At 33.5% G+C, this 24272-nt stretch overlaps 1 protein-coding gene across 3 annotated transcripts in view; it reads left to right on the forward strand.

The window, feature by feature from the left end:
- The window catches only part of Cog4 (conserved oligomeric Golgi complex subunit 4), a 342681-nt gene that overhangs the window by 206253 nt on the left and 112156 nt on the right, over window positions 1–24272 (forward strand). For all 3 annotated transcript variants that reach the window (XM_073968720.1, XM_073968721.1, XM_073968719.1), the window contains exon 3: window positions 7737–7870. In XM_073968720.1, coding sequence (XP_073824821.1) covers window positions 7737–7870 — 134 coding nt within the window. The remainder of the gene's footprint in view (window positions 1–7736; window positions 7871–24272) is intronic.

Genomic DNA, 24272 nt, shown 5'->3' on the forward strand with positions numbered 1-24272 from the left:
TTCTGTCAAACACACCAAGTACCACTGTCTTGTCTGCTTGCGCAAGTACCAAGTCTTCGGAACCATACATCAGCACGGGTAGTATCAGTGTGACTTTGTTTTTAAACCGCTTACTTAAGCCAAAATAGCATCTATTGGCCAATACAATTCTTCTTTTTATATCACAACTGATGTTGTTTGTTGTAGACGAAGTCTTTGCGTTGTACGCAAAAGATATATCCGTATTAATTTTAATAATTAGAAAATTTTTTAAAAAAATCTTCGCTTAATATAACAAGTTGTTATATCCTATTAACATAACATAATTTGTACCTTTTGCGGTGATGGAAAAATACTTCTGAAATGTCTAAATGGATTCGCGAAAAATTGAATTCTTACACAATTTTACGTATGACTGTCTACATGTAAACATGTCTTTTTAAAATAACGGAGCTTATACTTACAAAAATATATTAAACAAGTGAGCCAAGACCGACTATGTGATACCCTACACCACTACCCCTGTGCATTAGGGTTAGTCATTTTTTCATTTTTTTTCGAATATCAAAAATCTGTGGAAATGGCATGTAGGGCAGGCAAAAATAATAAGAATTGCGTTTTTACTTTTTCGAAATTGTGAAAAAACGTTCCGCACAAAATGCAATTACTTTAGCTAAAAACAAACTTTTTTAGTTTACTTTTTTTTAAATTTTTAAATTTGAGAAATTTTTTTCTGCAATAGTTGTTCTTGCAAATAATTTTTTTTAGTTGGTTTTAGTGCATCGATTTCAAATATGCAATTTGATCAAAAATCTGTCATTTAGTTTTTAAGCTACATCGATTTTAAAATTTGCAACTCGGTTTCATTTCCCAGTTTTAACAATTTTAAACGAGTTGCTCTAATAAAAGTTTGACAATAAAGAAGAAGTAATGTCATAATACATAATTTATATCGTTTTTTTGCATATTTGAAATCGATGCACTAAAACCAACTAAAAAAATTTATTTCCAAGAACAACTATTGCAGAAAAAAATTTCTCAAATTTAAAAATTTAAAAAAAAAAGTAAACTAAAAAAGTTTGTTTTTAGCTAAAGTAATTGCATTTTGTGCGGAACGTTTTTTCACAATTTCGAAAAAGTAAAAACGCAATTCTGCTTGTTTTTGCCTGCCCTATATGCTATTTCCACAGATTTTGAATCTAAAAAAAATGACTAACCCTACTGTGCATAGGCTTTTGACTGTTAAAATTCAAAGTATTAAAATTGGAATAACTTAACGCCGTTGCTCTGAATGTCTTCATTAATACAGGTCAATTTTCTTGAAACGAATTTGAGTGCATCGTCAGTACAACTCAAATAAACAAATGGAAAAGTTGGTCGTACGCCAACAATCAATAGGCTTCTTTCTCTGTGATACCCCCATGAACCCCCAAAATGTCGTGAGGATCCGATCAAAATTCCGACCTGTAGTGTGATTGCACAAAAATGGAAAAAGGGATGCATTACCGACTGTTGCGATATCTCTGTTGTTTGACAACCTACATCCGTCGTTGTAAAGGTGATGTTTTCTACTTTCCTTGCCGGGTTTTGCTTTCGATATACCTCTTACAGAAGAGAGATATTCGATTTGAAATAAAACGTTGGCCTTTTCTCCAAATAATTTTTTTTCACATTCCGACGCCTGAATAAATCCGACCATTACCAAAATCAATAGGTTTTTTCCTCTGTGGGACCCCCATTAAGACCTAAAATTTCGTGACATTCCGATCTAAATTGCGATTCCGATCTGTAGCGTGATTACAAAAAAATTTAAAAATGGGATGTATTACCGACTATTGCGATATTTCCGTTATTTGGCCACTTACGCCAACCTGCTTTACATCATTGTAAAGATAGGATTTTCTACTTTCATAGTCAGACTTTGCTTTTGGAAGATCCCCAACCAAAGCTGTGATATTCGTCATTATTATTAAAATCGCAAAAATGAAAAGTTGTGTTCTATTAGCGGCTATCGCGATATCTTCCTTGTTGACCACCTACGAAAATCTACGTTACATCGTTGCAAAGATGATATTTTCTACTTTCATCCCCATATTGAAGCTGAGATATTTGCTTAGGAAAAAACGTTGTATTTTTCTCCAAATAAGTTTTTTGCCCATTACGACCCCTAAATATTATCCGACCATCACCAAAATCAATAGGCTTCTTCTTCCAAAAGCAAAGTCTGGCAATAAAAGTAAAAAATCCCATCATTACAATGATGTAAAGCAGGTTGGCGTAGGTATCCAAATAACGGAGATATCGCAACAGTCGGTAATACATCCCATTTTTCCACTTTTTTGGAAATCACGAAATTTTGGGTGTTATTGGGGGTCCCACAGAGGAAAAAACCTTTTGATTTTTGATAAAGGTCGGATATTATTCAGGGGTCGGAATGTGACAAAAAAAAAAAATATTTGGAAAAAAACCAACGTTTTATTCCTAAGTTAATATCTCCCTTCTGTAGGAAGTATATCGAAAGCAAAACCTGGCAAGGAAAGTAGAAAATATCACTTTTACAACGATGTGAAGTAGGTTGTCATAGGTGGTCAAACAACAGAGATATCGCAATAGTCGGTAATGCATCCCTTTTTCCATTTTTGTGCAATCACACTACGAAATTTTGATCGGATCCTCACGAAATTTTGGGGGTTGATGAGGGTCTAACAGAGAAAGAAGCCTATTGATGGTTGGCATACATCCCACTTTTCCATTTTTTATTTGTACTGTCGATGCACTTAAATGCGTTTCAAAAAAATTGACCTGTGTTAATGAAGACATTCAGAGCAAAGGCGCTAAGCTATCCCCGGCCCCGACCCGACTATAGCCTTGGCTCACTTGTTTTTCGAGTATTTTATGGATGGACTAGGAGGTACTCTTCTTTTTAAATGTCCTTTAGGCCGATAGCCCTAGTTGCTAGTGCTTTTTATTATAATTTTTATTATAATTTTTAATTGTAATAAATATTTTTAAAAATAAATAAAAATAAATAAATGTCCTAATGAATCATAGTGGTGTAGGGTATAAAAATTGCAACAGCATCCAGACACTGTGAGAAATAAAATGAAGCCTATGTAGTGAAGGTTGAAACTTTAATATTTATGTTATTTGCAAAAATACGAAGAAAGTATGAAGAAGAAAAAATAGATTATTTTGGTTTTATTTTTTATGATTTTATGAGAAAAAAATGTTTGAGTTCTTTAATTTTTTCGCCAAAATTTGCTGCAATAGTGAAGATATTCTGTCGCAACCAAATTTTTGTTTATAGTTTTCTATTAGCAAACATTTTTATATCATTATATTAACTCGGAAGGATCTCCAATTGGGACATAAAATTATATAAAGTTATATTGAATAATTCAGTACTTGAAACGCATATAAACCTCGAAATAGTGGAAATTACATGTTGCGCATCCGATTCTCCAACATAGCGAATCCATCCTTTTATTTGATTGACATTTTGTGAAATACCATTTGGCGACCACGATGTAGCATCAGCGTACAGCGGTCGGCGTACAGGTCTGTCGGCGTCGACGCAGCCCGAGAAAAATGTGTATTGCTACAGCCATTAGGGTAGAATTAGTCATGACATAGCACATAACGTCATACCCATAGAAAACCAAAAACCATTTGGTTCTTATGGTTATGGCTTGGCATTATGTTATGTCACTACTAATCGAATACATTGGTTTGGTTCAATCAGCTGAGTGATATGGTCTTATGGCGTTATGGTTATGCCACAACTAATTCTAACTTTACTTGGACCTGCGGTCAGTCAGCCCAAAATTTTTGTTTGCTTTGGCTCCTATAGTAGCGGACAAATTGTTCTGTTTTGGCAATTCAGCCGATTGCTTGCGGTTTTTCTGGGAAGATGTCTGTTTGCCTTTTACAGTTTTCTAATGCATATATGCATTAGCCACACTTTATTTTATTACATGGAGTGCAAAAAGTTTACAAAGGACAATAAAATCTTGTGTTCATATTGCTATGATAGGTTCATCTTGATACTGGAACTTGTGTGTGACTACTTGATATAGCGATTTATGTAGTATTGTTTTTCTCGTATGTCTTTCAAATCATTCAAAAGATCTTGAAAGAAATTGTTTTGAAGTTTTATGAAATGACGCGGTAATGAGTTGTGTAGCGATATGTTTCAGACGCATTACCTGTAACTAGTGAATTAACATGATAGGCAGTTAAACCCATTTCTAGTGGCAAAAGCAGGCTATAGGCTATTTTGTGTGCCATTTTTGGATGTAAAGTAACTAGGATTAATGAGTAACTAGTTACATAACTATGCCAAAGTAGACAATTGCTATTTATTGAACAACTGCGTAAGTAAACATTTTAAGTTTTTGTGAACTTGGTATGTTTGTGGTAGTGAATATCATTAAGAATTGAAACAACTCTGTAATAACCAATTACTGTGTATATATTTTTTAGATTATTTATTCAATTCAAGTACGAGGGCTTCCGAAAACTATCTGTCCTAGGCAACACCGTGTGTTGCCAGGCGCCATTTGAATTTTTTTTGACAGTTCGACAAATTTTTTGGCCTATACGTGCTCAGGACAGTTTGTCATACGACCTTGTGTTGTTTACAGCAGGGTTTCGGAGTCGAGGTATTTTTGGCTCGACTCCGACTCCAGACGATGTTTTTTTCACGACTCCGGCTCCGACTCCGGGTCGACTCCGAGAGTGAATTCCTATACCACTAAAAATGAATAAAATGTGCCCACATTTTTAACTTTTTCCTATATTGTGGCCTATATAGGCTAATGTGTTAGTTTTTCCTTACATATTCATTAGAAAGGGCATTCGTTCGAATACATTCGAACATATCAATATTGTTTCTGCCAAATCTTACATTGAAAATAGCAAATTTAGAAAGTTTTTTTTTCAAAATTTTGCCTTTTTAGGCGAAGATCATTTTTAGTATTAATTTTTAATTAATTTCTCGTTGGAAATAGAGCTCAATGATCAATAATGCATCTGAAAAGGAAAGCCGACGACTCGAAAGTTTTTGTCGATTTTCCTTTTTTGCACGAGTATATTTTGGACGGAATTCTTCCGCGTGAGAAAGTCTTTAAGCTTTTAAAATATGTGAAAATGAAGGGGCAATACAAATCATAATGACTACATGCAATAAAAATTATAAGCAATTCAAACTGGATGAAACCCAACATTTGAGAGCGCTTAGCCTTAAAAGGATACCCCCAGTTGTAAAGCTCAATAAAAGCAACTTTTCACGATTTATTCCGAGAAAACTACGTAACTTTTTTCGTGTTTTTTTTTTCTTCATCTGAAAGCGAAAAATATTACGAAGTTTTGAGACCGTCTACGAAACCCTGTTTTTATTAAAGCATTTTGCGGTGCCAACCAACTCTACCTCGAAAACTGATAAACCAATTGTCATATATTTTGGTGGCCGATTTCGAGAAAAACACAGTTTATTTGCTGCATACAAAATAAAATAAATTGTTCCCATCTAACGCTTATAGTATGGCAATATTTTTCCGATCGACTTAAAAATTTGATCACATATTCCATTTATACTAAAATTCAGCGCCCACATTTTGAACTTTGGTGTGGAGTGGATAATTTTATTGAAATATTTGAGATATATTGTGTAAACAACCCATCACGTAGGCAGACAGATGTTTTCTGGAACTGAAAAATTATCACACGAAAAAATTAGCATGAAAATATTCTACAAAAATGTTGCTAGGAAAATTTTATGTAGGGTCGGTCCACTAAGACAAGAAATCGATATTGTCATGTTTCCATTGTCCTTTATCAACTTTTAACCGATCCTTTCTCATGAAAATTTTATGGTTATGCATTTCATTGAATTTCGTATATGCTATTGATTGTGAAGAAAACTCGGATACACATGAACTATGTCTGTTCCTGGCGGACAGATCCGGTTATTTGAATGTCTACATCTAATGCCCTCATTGAGTACATAAAAATCCTAGAAGAAAGACTCGCCGTTTGTCAGACTTCTGAGTTATGGCGGGACGAATCTGTCGTTGACAAACAACGAATTTAATCTGAATTTCATATATAGTTAATAGATTATGCGAAATTTACCGAAATACATAGAGACCACAATGTCTTTAATAGAGGACAAGGATGAACAGGATGGGAATACCAATAGACCTTTGTGAAAAGACCAGTAAGACTTCTGACGAAAGAGGTTAAAGGTCCAATCTTAATTTTATTGTCATAGAACTTTACTTTTGTTTGCAAAAATGTAAAGAATCATTTGGATCAACAAAATGGGGATGAATAGACTACACTTCAGAGGATAGTAAATATCCTGTGAAATGTCCTTTAAATTAGTATAAAATACCGTTTGCATATATGTTTTCTTATAAATTTATCTATATATATAAAAATGGTGTAAAAAATGTATAGTAATTCATAAAATGAGAACGGCTAGGCCGATTTCTGTAAAATTTTTTGTCAGTTATTCGTATTTTCGAGGAGAAGGTCTTTACGGAAGAAAATTTTGGAAAATCTCTCTGGAAAAGTCGGAAAATTGGAAAAATCGAAAATTGAGTTTTTGTATGAAATTTTATTCCTTAATAGCGAGACGAAGTTCGCCGGGTCCGCTAGTTTTAAAATAAATAATGATTAAAAAAAATGTTCTTGTTCCAAATTTAATCTTATGTTTCTATAACGTGGAAAAAATTTAGCCCGGAGTCGGAGTCGAGTTATTTTTTCCGACTCAGACTCCGACTCCGACTCCAGCAAAATTGCTCGACTCCGACTCCGAAACCCTGGTTTACAGTGACTTCAAAAAATCACTTTGCACAAAAAATGGAATTTACTTGTGAACATTTTCGTCTGATCATTTTTCGCAAGTTTCGTGGATAATCACGGCAAGAGTGCATCGATCAAATTAAATCTTTGTATGTTGATAAAGGTCCATCCTATAGCACTATGAAAAACTGGTTTAATGGATTCAATCGTGGCCGACACTAGCCAAAAAATAAAGGTCCTGAGGGTAGCCCAAAATCGGCCGTTGTGCCAGAAAAAAATTAAGCCAAAAAATAAAGGTCCTGAGGGTAGCATAAAATCGGCCGTTGTGCCAGAAAAAAATTAAGCCGTGCGTGAACGTATAATGCAAGATCGGCATGTTATATACCGTGAAAAAGAGGCATCCTTGGACATTTCTTCCACCAACTAACATTTGATATTGCATTAACACCTGGCCGCAAAAATGAATTTTTCTCGTTAGATCCAGGAAAATTGGAAATCGCTCAAAAAGAGGCTCTTGTGGATTGAAGCAATGAAATTGTGAATAAAAACGATCGTTGTGCTTCAAACGACGTTTATAAGATCGTCACAGACGAATCTTCGATCTATACTTACGACCCCGAAACAAAAAAGTATTCGACCGTTTAGGTCTTCGAAAGTTGTTCATTTGTTGTTGTCTAAATCGGAGTGGAAAAAGGGATTCAACGATTGGTTTGAGCGCATGAAAAATAGTATAAATCATGCTGGAGACTACTTAAGAAAACAATAAAAATATTTTTGATGGTAAATATTCGCGTTTTCATTGTTAGGCCAGATAGTTATAGTTCAGCTCTCGTAATTGTGAAATATTAATATTTCAATAAATAAATGTTTGAAATAAAAATGTTAGACCTTGAGCTTGAAAAATGCATTTTACAAGGTGAATAATTTAATTTTCTCTAATTTTATTTTAGATGGATATCGAGGAAAGCTCCGGTGAACAATTGAGTACAAAAGAAAAGCTTGAAAACTTGAATAAGTTCTTACAAAATTCGGATTTGCGACGTCAAGCTCAAGAACTACTTGGAACATATCTATTATTTGAAAGGTAACGTAATAGTATAACATATATGAGTTGTGTTCCAGAACTACAAAGTTTTTACAATTTTTAAAACTTTTACACATTTTCTACCACAATGCGTTCCCGTACACCAAAAACTAGTAAAATGTTCAGTTCTCTTTAAACAAAAATGTCGCTGAAAGACGCTCTCTTTAAAAACTTTTTAATCGACAAATTTGAGCGTGTAAAAAATAGTAATGATAAGTTTACACTTACGCTCCAAAATCCACTGGATTTCACGAAATCCTGAAATACACCCCGGTGTTTATACTTATTTTTTTTGGTTGATTTCAAACATATCACAATTATCAAGGTAGATGCATATGTGCAGCTGATCGAACATGAATTTTCAAAACAAGCTGTTGTTAATTGAATTAGTCATCAAAAAAATACGACAATATAGAACTTTACTGCTTTATTTCGAAAATTATCGTAAAATTATCTATATATCGTATTAAATGTTTATAATACTAACAAATGAAAAAATAAAAAATGATTTTATCGTTGAGACATCATAATAATAAATGTTGGTTGTGTTCAGAACGTGCAAAATATTACTACTTCCCGCAGTTTTCCCGTTTAGTGCTACAAATGCTTTCCAGTACTCCGAAATCTAGCAAGACTTGCACTTCTCTTTAAACGAAAATAGCGCTGAATAACAAATACCCTCTTCTCTTTTTTTCTGCTACATTAATTTGGCATAGTAGAAACTGGCAGCATGTTTATTGGCATCTGAATATGATAGCTGATACGTTGATTTTGACATTTCTGCTGGAGTTTTTGCAATTTCCGTCATTTTTTTCCGTTCCCGTATTTTTTAAGAAAGCAATTTTTGGCAATTCGCCCTTTTTTCTAACATCCCGTTAAAAAAGTACGGAAACACAATGGAACATTGTAACAAAGTAACTTAATATTTTTTTCACATTGTTTACACATTTTTATAATAAAATTTTTTGTTGCAGCAATTGACCATCTACCTTGTTTATTGTGATACGTGAAAAGTGTTGCAACTTTTGGTACTATTTTAGGCAAAAACAGGGTTGTATATCATGAGTACTGTGATTTCGATGTTGATTTCGCTGAAGTCGCGAAATGAGATGATTTAATTTTTGTATGCGAAATCATGATAAATTTTGCTTGATTCCGCGCTTGATCACGAATCGCCTTCGAAATCACGAAACGACGCCGAATGTAAACCAAGCATAGCATGGTTGCCGGCTTCTAATTGGCTGGTATGCCGACTTTGACATTTGTTCCAGTTTTTTTTACGTTTTTTCCCTTCCCTTACATTTTGAATAAAATTGTATGTGTATCTCATTTTTCACAGTTTTACCTTTTACTACTTTTACCATTAAAAAAGTACGGGAACACACATATGATAATTTTACGTAAACACGGTTAAAGATTTTTGAATTACGTTCTCTTCACATCAAGGGAAGAATGCAATGACTATCCTCAGGATTAAAAACGTCAGGGGCCTATTCTGTAACTTTTTAACAACTTTACTCATTGTTTATTTTACAAACATTTCATTTGCTTATTTTGTAGAAATGTTAACAACATTTCAATCGATAAAAGTTACAGAATAGGCCTACAGGTTCAATTCTAAAATGTAGAAAAGGTAGATTGCGTTCAGGGGGCCTATTCTGTAACTTTTTAACAACTTTACTCATTGTTTATTTTACAACAATTTCATTTGTTTGTTTTGTAGTTGTTACAAAAACAAAAGAAATTTAAACAATATCGATAGTTGTTAAAAGTTACAGAATAGGCCAACAGGTAAAGTAAATAGTAATCCAAAATTAAGCAGCGCAGATTAAATTCCAAAAACAGCTACTAATAAAACAGCAAAACAGTACATTATCAACAGTGATCACACAAAACGGAAAAAAAGTATCAACTCACGAACACCTGATTGAGATGCAGCCATAAATGTATAATTTGTAGCATAGACTAATTTATGTACAGACGAAGAAATACTCTTAGCAATGGTGCACAAGAAGAGAATGCTATTTTGGGTTTTTGTATGGGAAAGAGAGTTGTAGTTAACTTTTTCGTAAAGACGCGTGCATGGCTGCTCTGTTTTAAATGCACTACATTTTTAAACTATAAATTATTAAACAATTCTGGTAAAATACAATACTTGGGTAGTCCTTGACCGGATTTACATCCACATATAAAAATATGGAACAAAATCTTGCAATTAACCCGCAAAAATTTTCTTCGAATAATTTTGAGTTATTTGGTTTGAGTCACAACGCCGCGCATAACATGAGTATTTCTTCGTCTATACATTAATTAGTCTATGTTTGTAGTATGGACAAGTTAAAAGAGTGATCTAAGTGATCTCCTTAAGACTTAGGAGTTCAGTAACACAAAAAACTTTCATAAAAAGCTAAAAGTAACATTATTATAAATATTTGTTTATCAGATTTAGATAGCAGATTTAGCCATAAAGATTAGGGACATTTTCTAGCATTTAAACATTTGTTTGATTTTTTGAACATTAATTTGCATTTGTTGGATTTTGCAAGTTTAAAAAATAGGATGTTTTAAAATAGGTCGTGAAAGGGCTTGCAGTGCAGATAATCCCAAAATAATAAAGAACGCCTGTGTTGGTGATACATTTTAACAGATAAGTTGACAGATTTTTTTGAAACTCTAAGAGAATGATTCATCACGCAATTAACTGTAGAGAAATACATAAAATATTGGAATTATATGAGCCTTAACGAACATCAGGTCTGAATTTACATCTGAAATGCCAAAAAGGAAGATTTTAACGATCCCAGTAGACTATTTTTTTTTTATTTTATTAATAGATGATATTACATGTTTATGAATTATAACTTAATAATATCATATATATATATATATATATATATATATATATATATATATGTATGTGTGTGTGTGTGTAGAAATGTACATCTATAATTGGCATAGCTTCTTGCTGTTAGCCATTTTATTCGTAGACATGTTAAAAACTATTTTATACTTTATGTAAATTCATTTAGTATGAGATTTCTGTATTTAATACATGAATTAATATATTTAAATAAAGAAAGATAGTTCGTACCATTTAAAGCATCAATTACTTCACTTTCTGACAGGGTATTTTTCCCAAAGTATATGCTCCAAAATTCTCTATAAATAGGACATACTCCAATAAGACGGAAAGTATTTTCTTGTTCATTCATATTGCAAATTGTACACAACAAATTATTATAACTGTTTCTTACAAAAGGAATTGGAATTAAAAGAAGTAAACCACCTCTAGCTTTAATAATCAAACTCGTAGCATATGCTGACAAATTTTTGGTGAGATTAGATATTTGATTGTATTCTAAGCGTGGATATAGATCATGAAATTGGGAATTCAGAGCACTACTGCAAAAATTTGTTCGTTCTGTGTTATTCAATGCATCAATAATGTCCTTCCAATAACTACATTTCGGTATGTTATTATTGGTGGGAAAAAATTGTACTCTTTCGCATATATTTAACCATTCTTTTGCCCAATAAATTTCCTTTTCGATGACCTTTTCTGTTAAAATTTTTGGTAATCTGTTTGGGTTCAGACGCAGTACCCGGTTTATGTAGGAAAAGTGCATCTTTAGAGTATAGGAATATAATGTAGGAAGACCAGTTTCAATGTGTAGCATATAATTTGGCGTATTGTTCGGAAGGTATAACATTTTTTAACAAAAAAACGAAATAACTTTTCAACAGATTCGTACTTTTCAAAACCCCAGATTTGCGCAGCATAGAACATAATGGACCTTGAGCAAGCATTGAAAATTTTTAATTTATTAGACTTAGATATTTTAGAATGATTTAAGTACTTAGACCATGTTGAGTTTACAGCCATTTTCGAAGAGCTGAGTTTTTTCTGAAGATGCGTATTAAAAGATAAATTATATGTTAGATCAACTCCAAGATATGTATAACTGTTAACTATTTCGATTTCCTGATTTTCATAATACCATTTTAGATTTGCAGATATTCTACTCGATTTGCGAAAAACCATCATTTTAGATTTTGACAAGTTGACTTTTAGACGCTATTTAGAACAATACTTTTGTAATGAATTGATCATTTGCTGTAGGCCAGAAGACGAATCGGAAAGAACGACGATATCATCGGCATAGAGTAAAACTTTAATATTTGTGTCAGCTACAAAGATTCCTCCCGGTAATTCATCGGGTAAATCGTTAATATATAACGAAAAAAGTGTCGGGCTTAATATACAACCTTGTTTCACGCCAGAATTCACCGAGAATGGTTTTGAATAGTTTTCGCCATACCAAACCCTAGATGTTGTATTATCGTATAAACCTTCCAATATTCTTATCATTTTTGTGGACATGCCAATACTAGCTAGTTTATAAAATAAACTATTTCTTGGAATCAAATCAAATGCAGTTGAAAAGTCAACAAAGAAGGCGTATGTGTGCGTGCTATTAGTTCTATTGAGGGTGATGGCATTAGTTAGATTGAATATGTTGTCAACTGTTGAATAATCTTTTCTAAAACCAGCCTGAAATTCATTGAGAACTTGTTTACGCGTTAGCCAGTGTGTAATGCGGTTTAGCATGGTACTATTAAAAATTTTGGATATTGTGTCCATAAGTGACAAACCTCTGTAATTTGCCGCAATGTTCGGGTCCCCTTTTTGAACAATAGTATCAGTATAGACTGAGTAAAACACGTTGGGATTTTTTCCGTTAAAAATATTGCATTAAATACATGTAGAATCTGGTTTAAAAAGTTGTGAGGAGCATATTTATAAAATTCGTATGATATTCCGTCCTGACCTGGGGATTTATTGGCCTTTAATTTGTTTAGAACATTCTTTAATTCGAAAAATTCAAAAGGCGAATCTAGAAAAGGGTCTACTAAATAAGGTACACACCAACTAATGTGCAGATCGTCTACATTGGATTGCATATCCTCAAAATGTTTTCTAAACTGTTCTGCAGTAAGATTACCTCTGGGGGATTGAACCCGGTTTTTTAAAGATTTTGATACTAACCACCAATCTTTACTGCATTTAATAGTATCTAGTTTTTTAAGATTATCACTAAACATTGCCAATTTCTTCTGCGAGCACAGCGATCTACATTTTGCTCGTGATAAGAAATATCGATTTTTATTTATTAGAGTATGCGATTTTTTGTACTTTTTCAACTGTTTCATCATATTTGATCTAGAGCGGTAGCATTGCCAATCGAACCACTTTTGTTTTGGTTCAAAAACAGCCTTGTTACCACTTATGTTAATGGCTTGCTTTATATTTTTTACGATTGTTTCTACCATAGCATTTACTGTAGAGTTTTGTGAAAAGCTCGATGTTGAGAGGGATGACAATTTACGTGCATATTGATGTTTGTATTTGTTTTTCCAGTGAAGTTTTTGCATCGATGTCTGACCATTTTGATTACTTTTCGGATAACTACTCGGAATTTTGATCTGCAAGTGAAGTGACATGTGGTCTGAGAAGGCTTTCAAATCTACACTTAGGTTAGAAGTAAACTGCAAAAAGCTATAAGAACATATACAATAGTCGATTACGGAACTTCCCATTACGCCACAAAATGTGTAATTTCCAAGGGTATCACCTGTTGTTCTACCATTCAGAACAATACCACCAATATCTTCCACAATTTTTAACAACTTTCTACCATTTGTGTTAATAGATTTGTCTTTAGATTGACGAATTTCGCTTATTTCTGAAAAGTCATCTGAAATGCTCACATCTAGAAACTGTTCTTCTCCAATCCTTGCATTTAAATCGCCCAAAATGCAGAAATTTTCTGGAGATAAATTTTTTAAAAAGTTTTCGAAATTTTCAGCTTCTGCTTTCCATTTAGTACAATTTAAATACGAAGGAATCATATAGAAAAGACTTCCATTCAAATTGGAAGATAAAACGACGAAGTTGTTAATATTAATGAATTCTAATTTCAACTTGTTCATAATACATTTTTTAAAGCCATAAAGGCAACCACCAATTGCACGACCGGCTCTATTTATTTTTGTAGCCTCTATCCACTGTAGGTTGAAGTTTTTAAAGAAACAAGAAAAGTTAGGTATCTTAATGTATTCTACATGTGTTTCGTATAGAAAGAAGATATCAAATTCATTTATGTATTTTAAAAAGTTGCCGAAGTTAATTGAATTTTGTAAATTTGCAACATTGTATGACAATAAATGGTACGTTTCAAATTGCTATTGTGGGGCAGGGAAATTAACATTATTAGTTTTGTTATAACTAGTTTTTGTAACAATATCAAATAAATCACCAACAATTTGGCTTAAAAATGAGGCATCTGTCTGGTTTTGGGCGATTATTTTGCCATGGGACCAATAGAATCTCATATCGTTTATGTAAATTGCAAATTCTGCCATACGAACGCTTACATCACTCCGTTTCTTCTGTATTTCATTCTTGAGTTTGCGGATATTGTATCTAATACTCTGCTCGCTCTCCGTATAGTCACGTTGAACAAAAATTTTCTTTCCATATAAACACCTCTTTGCTGTTAGAATTCTTTGGGCTTGACTACATGATCCCAAACTAAAGACAAAAATTCTTCCCGAAGCAATCATTTTGGTGCCAATAATGTCTACATATACTTTCAAATCATTGGTACATAAGTTCATGAACTCGTTTTTGGCTGTAGTAGATGAAGAGGAAGCTAATCCGCTAACGACAACATTAGATGATCGGGATTTTCGATCTACAATCTCCAAACGGGATGTTAATTTTTGTACGTCGTCTTTCAATTTTTCATTTTCTTGTTTTAATTCCGCTATTTCAGTACTCATTTTCTCTATGTCCTCTTTTTTGGCGACATCCTTCAACTTCTCATCAAGCAAGTCACGCAATTTGTTCCATGAAAATACGTCTTGGGTAGATGGATTCATTATATTTATTGGTATACGCTTCTGTCGAGTGCTATCTGTTAATTCAGGCGATGTTGAGGATAGATTTCTTTTTGCACTCATTTGCTTAGAAATCTTAGCATACTTTTAGGCATAATAAATAGATGACCCAGGGTTGTAGCAAGTACCGAAAAATTAATCGATAACACAGTTTTTATGCTCAGCTGTTCGGAGTGTAATCGTTGTATCGTATCAAACAGGTTGGCTAGAAGAGTCCAGCTGTTGTTTACGTTTTTAATTCGGTGTTGTTTGTGGGCAATTTTTATTCCAATGGATTTCTTAGATTTTGTGTAAAAAATTAATTAAAAAGTACAAGAAACATAGTCACCAATTAATATGTGATGTGATGTTTCAGTTGCTACTTGTTGGCCGCTTAATTCCAGCTTATAGTGAACAGTTTCAAGATGCTGCGGTGAGTAAAAACACAATCGTAAGCTATAACACTTAGGAGCCTTTGTAAACACGTCTGTCCGTCTCGAAAACTTTGTTTGAACCTCAGACTATAAAAGCGTTATATTGCATCGGAATAGATCAGCAAGTTCGTAAATGTCTCAGAGAACTGGCTTAACTCAACGCACTCGCAGTAACCTTAGTACAATTTTCAGTCCTTTATCTCCACACATTAGTACAAATTCCGAAAACCACTTATCAAGCCTTCGCACTCTTAAATTTTAGAATTCCAGTTTTATCTTTCGGTCCATACACACCCCCCTTGCACATAGAAGGTCGTGGGTTCGATTCCCCGGCCAGGTATCACCAAATTTTTAACGGTGGCAGTTAGTAATGTTGGCGATATTTCCGGAGTATTTCAGCCATGTAAAACTTCTCCACAAGAGGTGTCATAAGACCCGCCGCTCGGACTCGGCGATAAACAGTAGGTCCCATATCATTGAGCTAATATGAATCCGGGTGCACTCAATGATATAAGAGTAGTCTCCCTTGTCCCGTCTGGGATGTTTGTGGAACAAATATTATTATTTCTACATTCACTAATAGTACAATTTTCCATAATCACCTCCTTATCTGAAGTCTACATATCAAATTGGCCCTAATACCATTATTTCGGATTCGTAGCTCTAGATCCAGGTCCAAGCCCTATCCCTGCGCCAGAGAACGACTTTAGTACTTTTCGTATACATTTATACACATTTCCAGGTCACCTACTTACATAAGCAAACTATCCCAACCGAGGGGGCCATCTCTGTACATTCCCTGGCAATTTCAGAAAAATCGGTTCAGTAGTTTTTGTAGAAAAGATAAAAATGGAAAATTTAACAAAGTGGGCGTAAAAGTGGGAATGGTCAAATTTTCTTTACATAAAAACCTAAGTCGGTTATGGCGAACATTTCACAAAAAGAATTATCGAAATCGGTCCGGCCGTTTTCAACTGATGCCATTACCAGCGAACGACATTTGATTTTTTATTTATAAAGAAGAAGATATATCATTTTTAAAGAAATAGGGGAAGTTCCCCGCCCCTTCCGAAATTCAACGAAATATGTAGCCTATTTTCACCGGGGCCATCGCTTTACATTCCCTGAATATTTCAGGAAAATCAGTTAAGTAGTTTTTGTAGAAAATATTAAAATTGACAAAAGTGGGCGTGGTAAAATGTTCTTTGCATAAGAACCTAAGTCGGGTTATGGCGAACATTTCATAAAAAGAATTATCCAAATCGATCCAGCCGTTTTCAACTGATACCATTATCAACTAACGACATTCGACAAATGTTTGAAAGAAATGAAAATTCTATTAAATTTGAGAGGTATCATAAAAACATTGCTTGTGGTAGAATCATGAATTACCATATAACACAGCCAAAATCCCAAATTATTAATAATAAAAGTTTTATCATGAGAGTACCGAGCAAAAGTGACCAAAAATTTCACAAGAACAACATAAAATAAATCACCACAATTTTAAGCAATAATAATTTTCTCCAAAAATTAATGTCACAACTTATCCAAGGCAGCATAAAATACATCCTTTGTCCAACAGACAACAGAAGCATGGGAATGTTAATAAACAAGACAAAAACAAATGTTATGCTTACAAAGCAAACCAAAAAATAAACTGAATATTTTCAAACGTCAAAACATCTATTGAAAAACAACAACAACACAACGTAGTCTATGAAATAGAATGTTTGGGAAACGCTGCGATCTTGTATACATTGACACAACAAAAAGAACACATCAGACGAGAATGGGAGAACACAAAACTGACATTGAAAGGGAATACATAAAACGGCGATAGCAAAAACAGGGCACCAAGCTAATTTTGAAAACGTCAAAATTCTGGATAAGGAAAATAAAGACAACAAAAGATACACAATAGAAAGTTTATGCATACAACAAAAAATAAACAGAACAATGTGATTGTTGTTGTTTATTGAAGACACACGCGTTTACGTACGGCTCCTAAAAAAATTGTAAACATCAACACTTACGCGGTTTCTCCAAGCATAAATTTGTAAACACACCGATCATTTGGAAACAACAAACACCGTCACTAAAAGAATTTATATTTGGAGGTGAAGTATAAAGACTATTTGTTAAATTATTTTTCATTTTCGGCAAAATTTATTGGAAGGATTTACAAATAAAACTTCACTCAATTTGTTCGAACAAAAACAAATACAGCTGTAAGGCACACTTGTTCGATACTGCAGAGTCGCAAAAAAATTCAACAACGTATGACATCTGATCCATCATATGTTCATATTTTTGTCCGGTGTTGCCAACTAAAATCACTAAAAGTGGTGCCACAATTACGTGAACGTTAAATAGCATTGCCAGCACTAACATTTAATTGAGACGATGTCACACACGCCAATAACTTCAAAACAACATACGGCCTTTCAATCGGCAAAAAGGACGTTAATGGAAATATCGCCAGATGAAACACCATGTACGTCAAAGAAACTTGTCGGAAATATGGAACCATCTGATCTCATGGAAGTAATGCAAAAATCAATAGAAACGGTAATGGAAGAAAAGCTTAAAAACTTATGTTCGAAAACTGACATTGAAGATGTAAAACTCCGGATCACAGATGTGGGCAACAAATATGAGGAGGTAAAAACAGAAAATGAAAAATTACGTTCCGAAGTAGAAAATCTAAAGGAGGAAAGATCAAAGGATTACAAAAATTTGAAATATTTAATAGAGCAAAGTAAGCGGAAAAATGTTGTTTTTAAAGATATAAAAAAAGAAGGATCTCCCAGAAAATCCGTAGAGGAAGTTTGTAAAAGAGTGCTAAAGATTGGTGATGCTAAAGTCACAACAGCCAGAATTTTATATACAAATAATGGTAAAATAGGAGCAATAGCTGAAATGCAAACAGAGGAAATGGCTCAGAAAATTTTTAAAAACGTGAAAAATTTGGCTGGAACGCGCATCAAAGTAGAAAGGGATCTAACCGAAGAAAGACAACAAGACCGTAAAGTATTAATGCAACTAAAAGCAACAATTCTTAGCATTGATAAAACACATAAAATCTTTGTGAGGAATGATTCAATTAAAATTGAGGATAAATGGCTGAAATTTTCACACAACCGAGAATTAATGTCTGGTAGAGTTAAATCAGAAGTAGTCGTAAAAGAAATGTAGGGAAATAAGTTAGAAAATGTAAACCTTGATTATATGCATCTTCTGAACAATATATGTCAAAAAAACTAAATAATAACAATATATGTAAAGAAAAAACCTTTGAAGAAGATCGTGTAATTAAAATTCTTTCGTATAACGTTCAAGGACTTGAAAATAAAATGCTTTTTCCTGATTTCTTTAAATATATAAAAGAATTCGACATCTTTGCTCTTCTTGAAACCCATATATGCGCTGATAAAACAGAACTATTTCAAAATTATTTCGTCGGTTTTGACATAAAATGGCAACCTGGAGTGAGAAATAGTCGATTCGGCAGAGGAATTGGAGGTATTCTCATTGGGGTTAAAAAGTCACTACAAAACAAAAATTTCAAATACAACTATAATAACAATAATGGTATAAATTACATCCACCTGAATATTAACAGCAATAACATCAATCTAATTCCACTTTATATGAGATCAGTAACCTGGAAAGAAGAGTTGGAATAATTAGACCTATTTCTTAGGGAGAACGAAATTGATAACCCTATAATCATAGGAGACTTAAATATACGAATTGGTCTCATGCAAATAAAAATTGAAGAAATTTATTTATCGAATTTTCGTGCTGGTTTATCAGAAAGAATGTCCAAAGATAAGGAAGTAAACTCAAGAGGTAGAAACTTCATAGACTTTTGCTATGACCATAACTTGTTAGTGGCAAATGGAATGACCAACGGAGACGAAAATGGAGAATTTACATTCATAAGCCCAATTGGGACTTCCGTAAATGATGTGTGTGCAGTATCTCAAAATCTGTTACAGTATATTGATGAATTCAAAATCGAAAATAAAATTTGGTCAGACCATATGCCGATATCACTATCTTTAGCATTCAGATTGAATGAAGAAATGGAAAATGTAAACTGTTTGCTCCCAAAACTGGCATGGAATATACGGAAAAAAGAGGAATACCAAACGAAACTGGTGGCATTAATAAATACAAACGGAGAACAGGATGTTTTGAGTTTTCCAGAAATAACAAGGATGGTAAAAGAAGCTGCACAAAATTGCTCAAATAATTTATATAAGTTTAAGAAAAAGGAAAAATGGTTTACTTTAAAATGCTATAAGGCAAGGAAAAAAACTTTCATGTGGCTTAAGAAATTTAGAAAATTCAGCACAAATGAGAATAAGGATGGATACATTAATAGTAATCGTCAGTACAAAAATATCTGCCAAACTGCAAAACAACAATATTACTCTAAGATGGAAAGAAGGCTAGAAGAAGTTAGAGACAGTAAGGATTGGTGGAGGATAGCGAAAGAAATTGGAACCGATAAAGATGAAACAAAAATATGTGTCCCAACAAATGAGTTAATGATATATTTTGAAAATTTACTTAACCCCCCTAAAAAATCATCCGATTTACAATATGCTCCCAATTATTTGGTAGACGATGACTTGGATAAGCCAATTACATTAGGAGAATTAAAAAGGATACTACAAAAAGTGAAAATAAATAAGGCCCCCGGTGAAGATCGAGTTCCTTATGAATTCTATAAGAATGCTCCTGACCAATTCCTTTTGGAAATAGTTAAAGCATGTAACAGTCTCTTCAACAAAGAAGAAGTGGATGATACATTCATTACTAGTATAATATACCCCATACATAAAAAAGGCGATGTCACACAGGCTCAGAATTACCGGGGTATATCATTCAGGAATTGTCTGCCGAAGATTATGATGGGATTGATAAATGACAGATTAACTATCTGGACTGAAAAACACAAAAAGATGAGCGAGTATCAATCAGGTTTCAGAAGAAACTATTCAACCTGTGACAATCTTTTCAACCTTACTTCGATTGTGCACTTCAACTGGAATAATAATAAGAAAACGTACGCATTTTTTGTGGACTTCAAAGCAGCTTTTGACAATGTCTCCAGATGGTCTATGATATATAAATTAAATTGTATTGGGGTGTCATCAAAAATGACACAATTTATCGAGAGCGTGTATAGAAACACTAAGTTTCGTGTATGGACAGGTAAAGAGCTCTCCGAAAACTTCTCCACGTCGACAGGTGTTAAACAAGACTGTTTGTTGTCACCCTTACTGTTTGCATACTATTTAGATGACCTCCATGATTTCATTGGCGGCGGTGTAATGGTCGATGATCTCAATATCAGAATATTACTATACGCCGACGATATAGTAATATTAGCAAATTATGTCAAAACCTTACAGAGGATGATAGATAAATTGGAGGAGTATTGCGATATTTGGAATGTATCTGTTAACCTGGAAAAGTCAAAAATAATGGTTTTCAGAAAAGGCGGTAAACTAGCACAGAATGAAAAGTGGTACTACAAACAGGAGCTGATTACCATTACATCTTGGCATGCTTTTATCACCACAATTGTCATTTAGAAAACATATCCAAGCTAGAAATAATACTTCAAAAACTAGTATAAACTTTACATGGAAACGTTTCCTAAGTAAACCAAACGTATCTATCACAGCAAAATGGAAACTATTTAATGCGGTATGCAGATCCATACAGCAATATGGAGCCCAAATATGGGGATTTTCTAACTTCGATGAAACTGACAAGCTAGAGGTTTATTTTTGGAAAAAAATCTTATTACTGCCAAATTTTACACCATCTTATATAATAAGATTTGAAACCGGGGTAGAAAATTGTTATTTGTTTGCTTTGAAAACGCATCTGAATTATATAATTCGTGTCCTTTATGATTACGACTCCAGCCGTTTACCAAACAAACTCGCAAAGAAAATCATGCAAAAGCAAATCTATTGGGCAAATGATGTAAAAACACTTTTCCTACAAAATTCTATTGAGCCACTGGACCCACGCCACACTAAGGCCGTATCGATGGTAAAAATTGATCAGCTTTTCCACTCACTAATATCAAAACATCAAATTACTGTTACAAATAAAGCTAACGCGACAAGGCGTATATACGCAAAACTGGATCCATCTGTAGGTCGAACATCAAGTTTAACGGCGCAAGAAAAAATGTGGATTTTTAAAGCAAGAAGCGATATGCTTAGGCTCAACTGTAATCCTTATGAACCTAATAGAAACCCCATATGTTCGCTATGCAATATGATGGAAGCTGAAAACCTACAGCATTTCCTATGTCGTTGCCCATCGTTAAAAGAATTTAGATTCATGATCTTCCAAAAGGTTTTGCTTTCCGAAGAAGAACTAATACACATCCTAAATGGATATATTGTGAACTGGAGCCAGTTGGCAAATTTTATAATGATATGCATACAGTATAGGAATCAGTTATTAGCTGAGTTTAATTTATAACTTTCAACAATGTCTTCAAAAACACTTATATGAATTTCTAGAATCAGGCAGACGGCCATCAGCCAGCGCCTTAATAAATATTATATAATATCTTATTTTTATTTAATTCTTACATATATTGTTTAAACAAAATAATTGTAAAACTGTTTTGAATACATAAATAAAAATATAATACTACTACTACTACTACTACTACTACTACAATGAACTTTAAAGAAGATACGAACAACATATGTGTTAGCTATAGAATTGCAATAAATGAGCCTGTGATACTAGATTCGTTTTTATATAAATTAATTCTTTTATTAATTCTATTTTATGTATTGACAAAAACTACTTGTAAATACTATTCAATTTATTGAAAGTTGTTTAATGATAAATGAAGATTTAATTTAATGAATTGTTTTAAATAAATATACGCATGCCCTAAGGATGTCAACAAGCAATTGACAAAACTTCGGGATAAATGATATAACAAATAAATATAATTGGCTTTTATACTAATCAGAACGTCTTGTTCCATAACACTGTGCAACATTTTTAAGGTGATCTTGTGCAAACAATTCGAACTGAGGATTTTTTGAAAGTACACACCCAAACGACAAGAAACCCTACATAGTTGGGTTTTGTTGTGTCAGATCCAGCTCGGATTTTATGGCCCCATCTAAACATGGTTAAATATTGAGTTTTTAAAGAAATTCGGGGCTATATCTCTGAAACCAATGCGAATCTTCTTCTGACCTCTGAAGCAAATTTGTAGATAAGGACAAGAATAAAATATTTGGAGAAATAATGAACTCAAAAAACTACATTTATTGCCTCAAATTTCAGAATATATGCAAAAATTCCACAATTTTTATACATTTCGCACCGTATCTCCAAAATCGTTTTTCTGAATATTTTCTTTTGGAAAAATATTCCCTGGAATGTAATACACAACTCTTCAGAATATGTCATTGTTGTAAAATGCCTCTATGCCGTTGTTTTCAGTTAATTTTTCAACGACGATTTAATAAAAATGTCAATAATTTAGTGAAATCCGAAATGCGAGAATAAACTGCTGGTGTGAACTGTGTTTTAAATACGTGTTGTAAAAGATATGATGAAAAATACCGCTGAAACAACATGAAGTAAGCATTTTAGAGTTTCAGAATGTTCTGAAGAATTGTTGAGAACTTTATTTGGAAGAGTTTAGCCGATACAGACCAGAATTCCAGCAATTATGTAAAATTTTCTATATTTTATAGATTTGGAAGCCCTAGATGGAGTTTTTCTTATGTGGTTTTTTCGAAAGGTTAGTTCTACTAGTTTAGGGCTACAATATTGCTAAGGACAGCAAGGCCAAATTCCTATTCGTTTCTGAGATAAAGGCCTGATAAATGCAAAAAAGTGTAGATTTAGCCCGGTTTAGATGAGACCATAAAATCCGAACTGGATCTGACAGGACAAAACCCTACTAGCGTTTTTGTAGTCTAAATATGTACTTTCAAAAAACGCATACTAGAAGTTGTTTGCATTTTCAGTGTTGCATAGTGTAAGCCGAACTAAGAATATATTCCCAAACGCACCGATCTTTCGCTTTACTTCTCCAATTTCGGATGCCATGTTCTGTGAAGTCCTCTTCAACTTGGTCTTTCCAACGGAGTTTGGATCTTCCCTTGGGGTGTACACCGTCGAGTGGCTCGTATTCAAATGCCTTTTGGCGGTGGCATCATTATCCATCCTGCTGACGTGACCCAGCCATCGCACTCGTAGTTCGATACGTTTTACTACATCGATATCGGTCGGCTGGTATAGCTCGTGGTTCATACGACGTCGGTATTCACCGTCAACGCATATTGGTCCATAAATCTTTTGAAGATTTTTTCTCTCAAACACACCAAGTTGTGCCTCATCTGCTTTCGCAAGTACCCATGCCTCAGATCCATACATACCCAGCAAAAAGTTTGCATCCGTGGATGCAGTTTAATAAGTACAAATGTACAGTACATGTGCCATTGGAGTACACCTTTTCCTATGAATTCACTTATGAATTTTACAAGAGAGCGCGCAGCTAGGATGCACTCCATTTTGCTTCCACAGCTAGGATGCACTCTATTTGTGACCCAAATCACGGCTTAAGATGCAGTGCTTTGGATTGAATTTATATGTATTCTTCGGATTGTGTTTTTAATCAATCTAAAATGTAATGAAAATGCAAGCCTTAGCGAAAATTCCCAGAATAAATAAAATTCATTTTTTATTTGTGTATAACAAGAATATAAAGAACTTTATTATATAAACACTAGTTATAAAACGTTTTCATTAAATCAAACACACTTGAATTTTCGTCCTTCGCTCTTCATTTTATACAAGCGAAGCTGATTCTGCTTCCTTATCCAAAAAGAAGTTTTTATATTTTCTTTCCATCACCAGTTCAGATTTCGATATTAAAAAAAAAAACTTAGAAGTTTATACACTCTTTTTTGTTTTTGGAAAAATTTAACAAACTGGCTTGTTTTGTAGGG

Source organism: Musca autumnalis, unplaced genomic scaffold (assembly GCF_047663935.1).
Source record: "Musca autumnalis isolate F117 unplaced genomic scaffold, ASM4766393v1 scaffold_2, whole genome shotgun sequence".
Lineage (NCBI taxonomy): Eukaryota > Metazoa > Arthropoda > Insecta > Diptera > Muscidae > Musca > Musca autumnalis.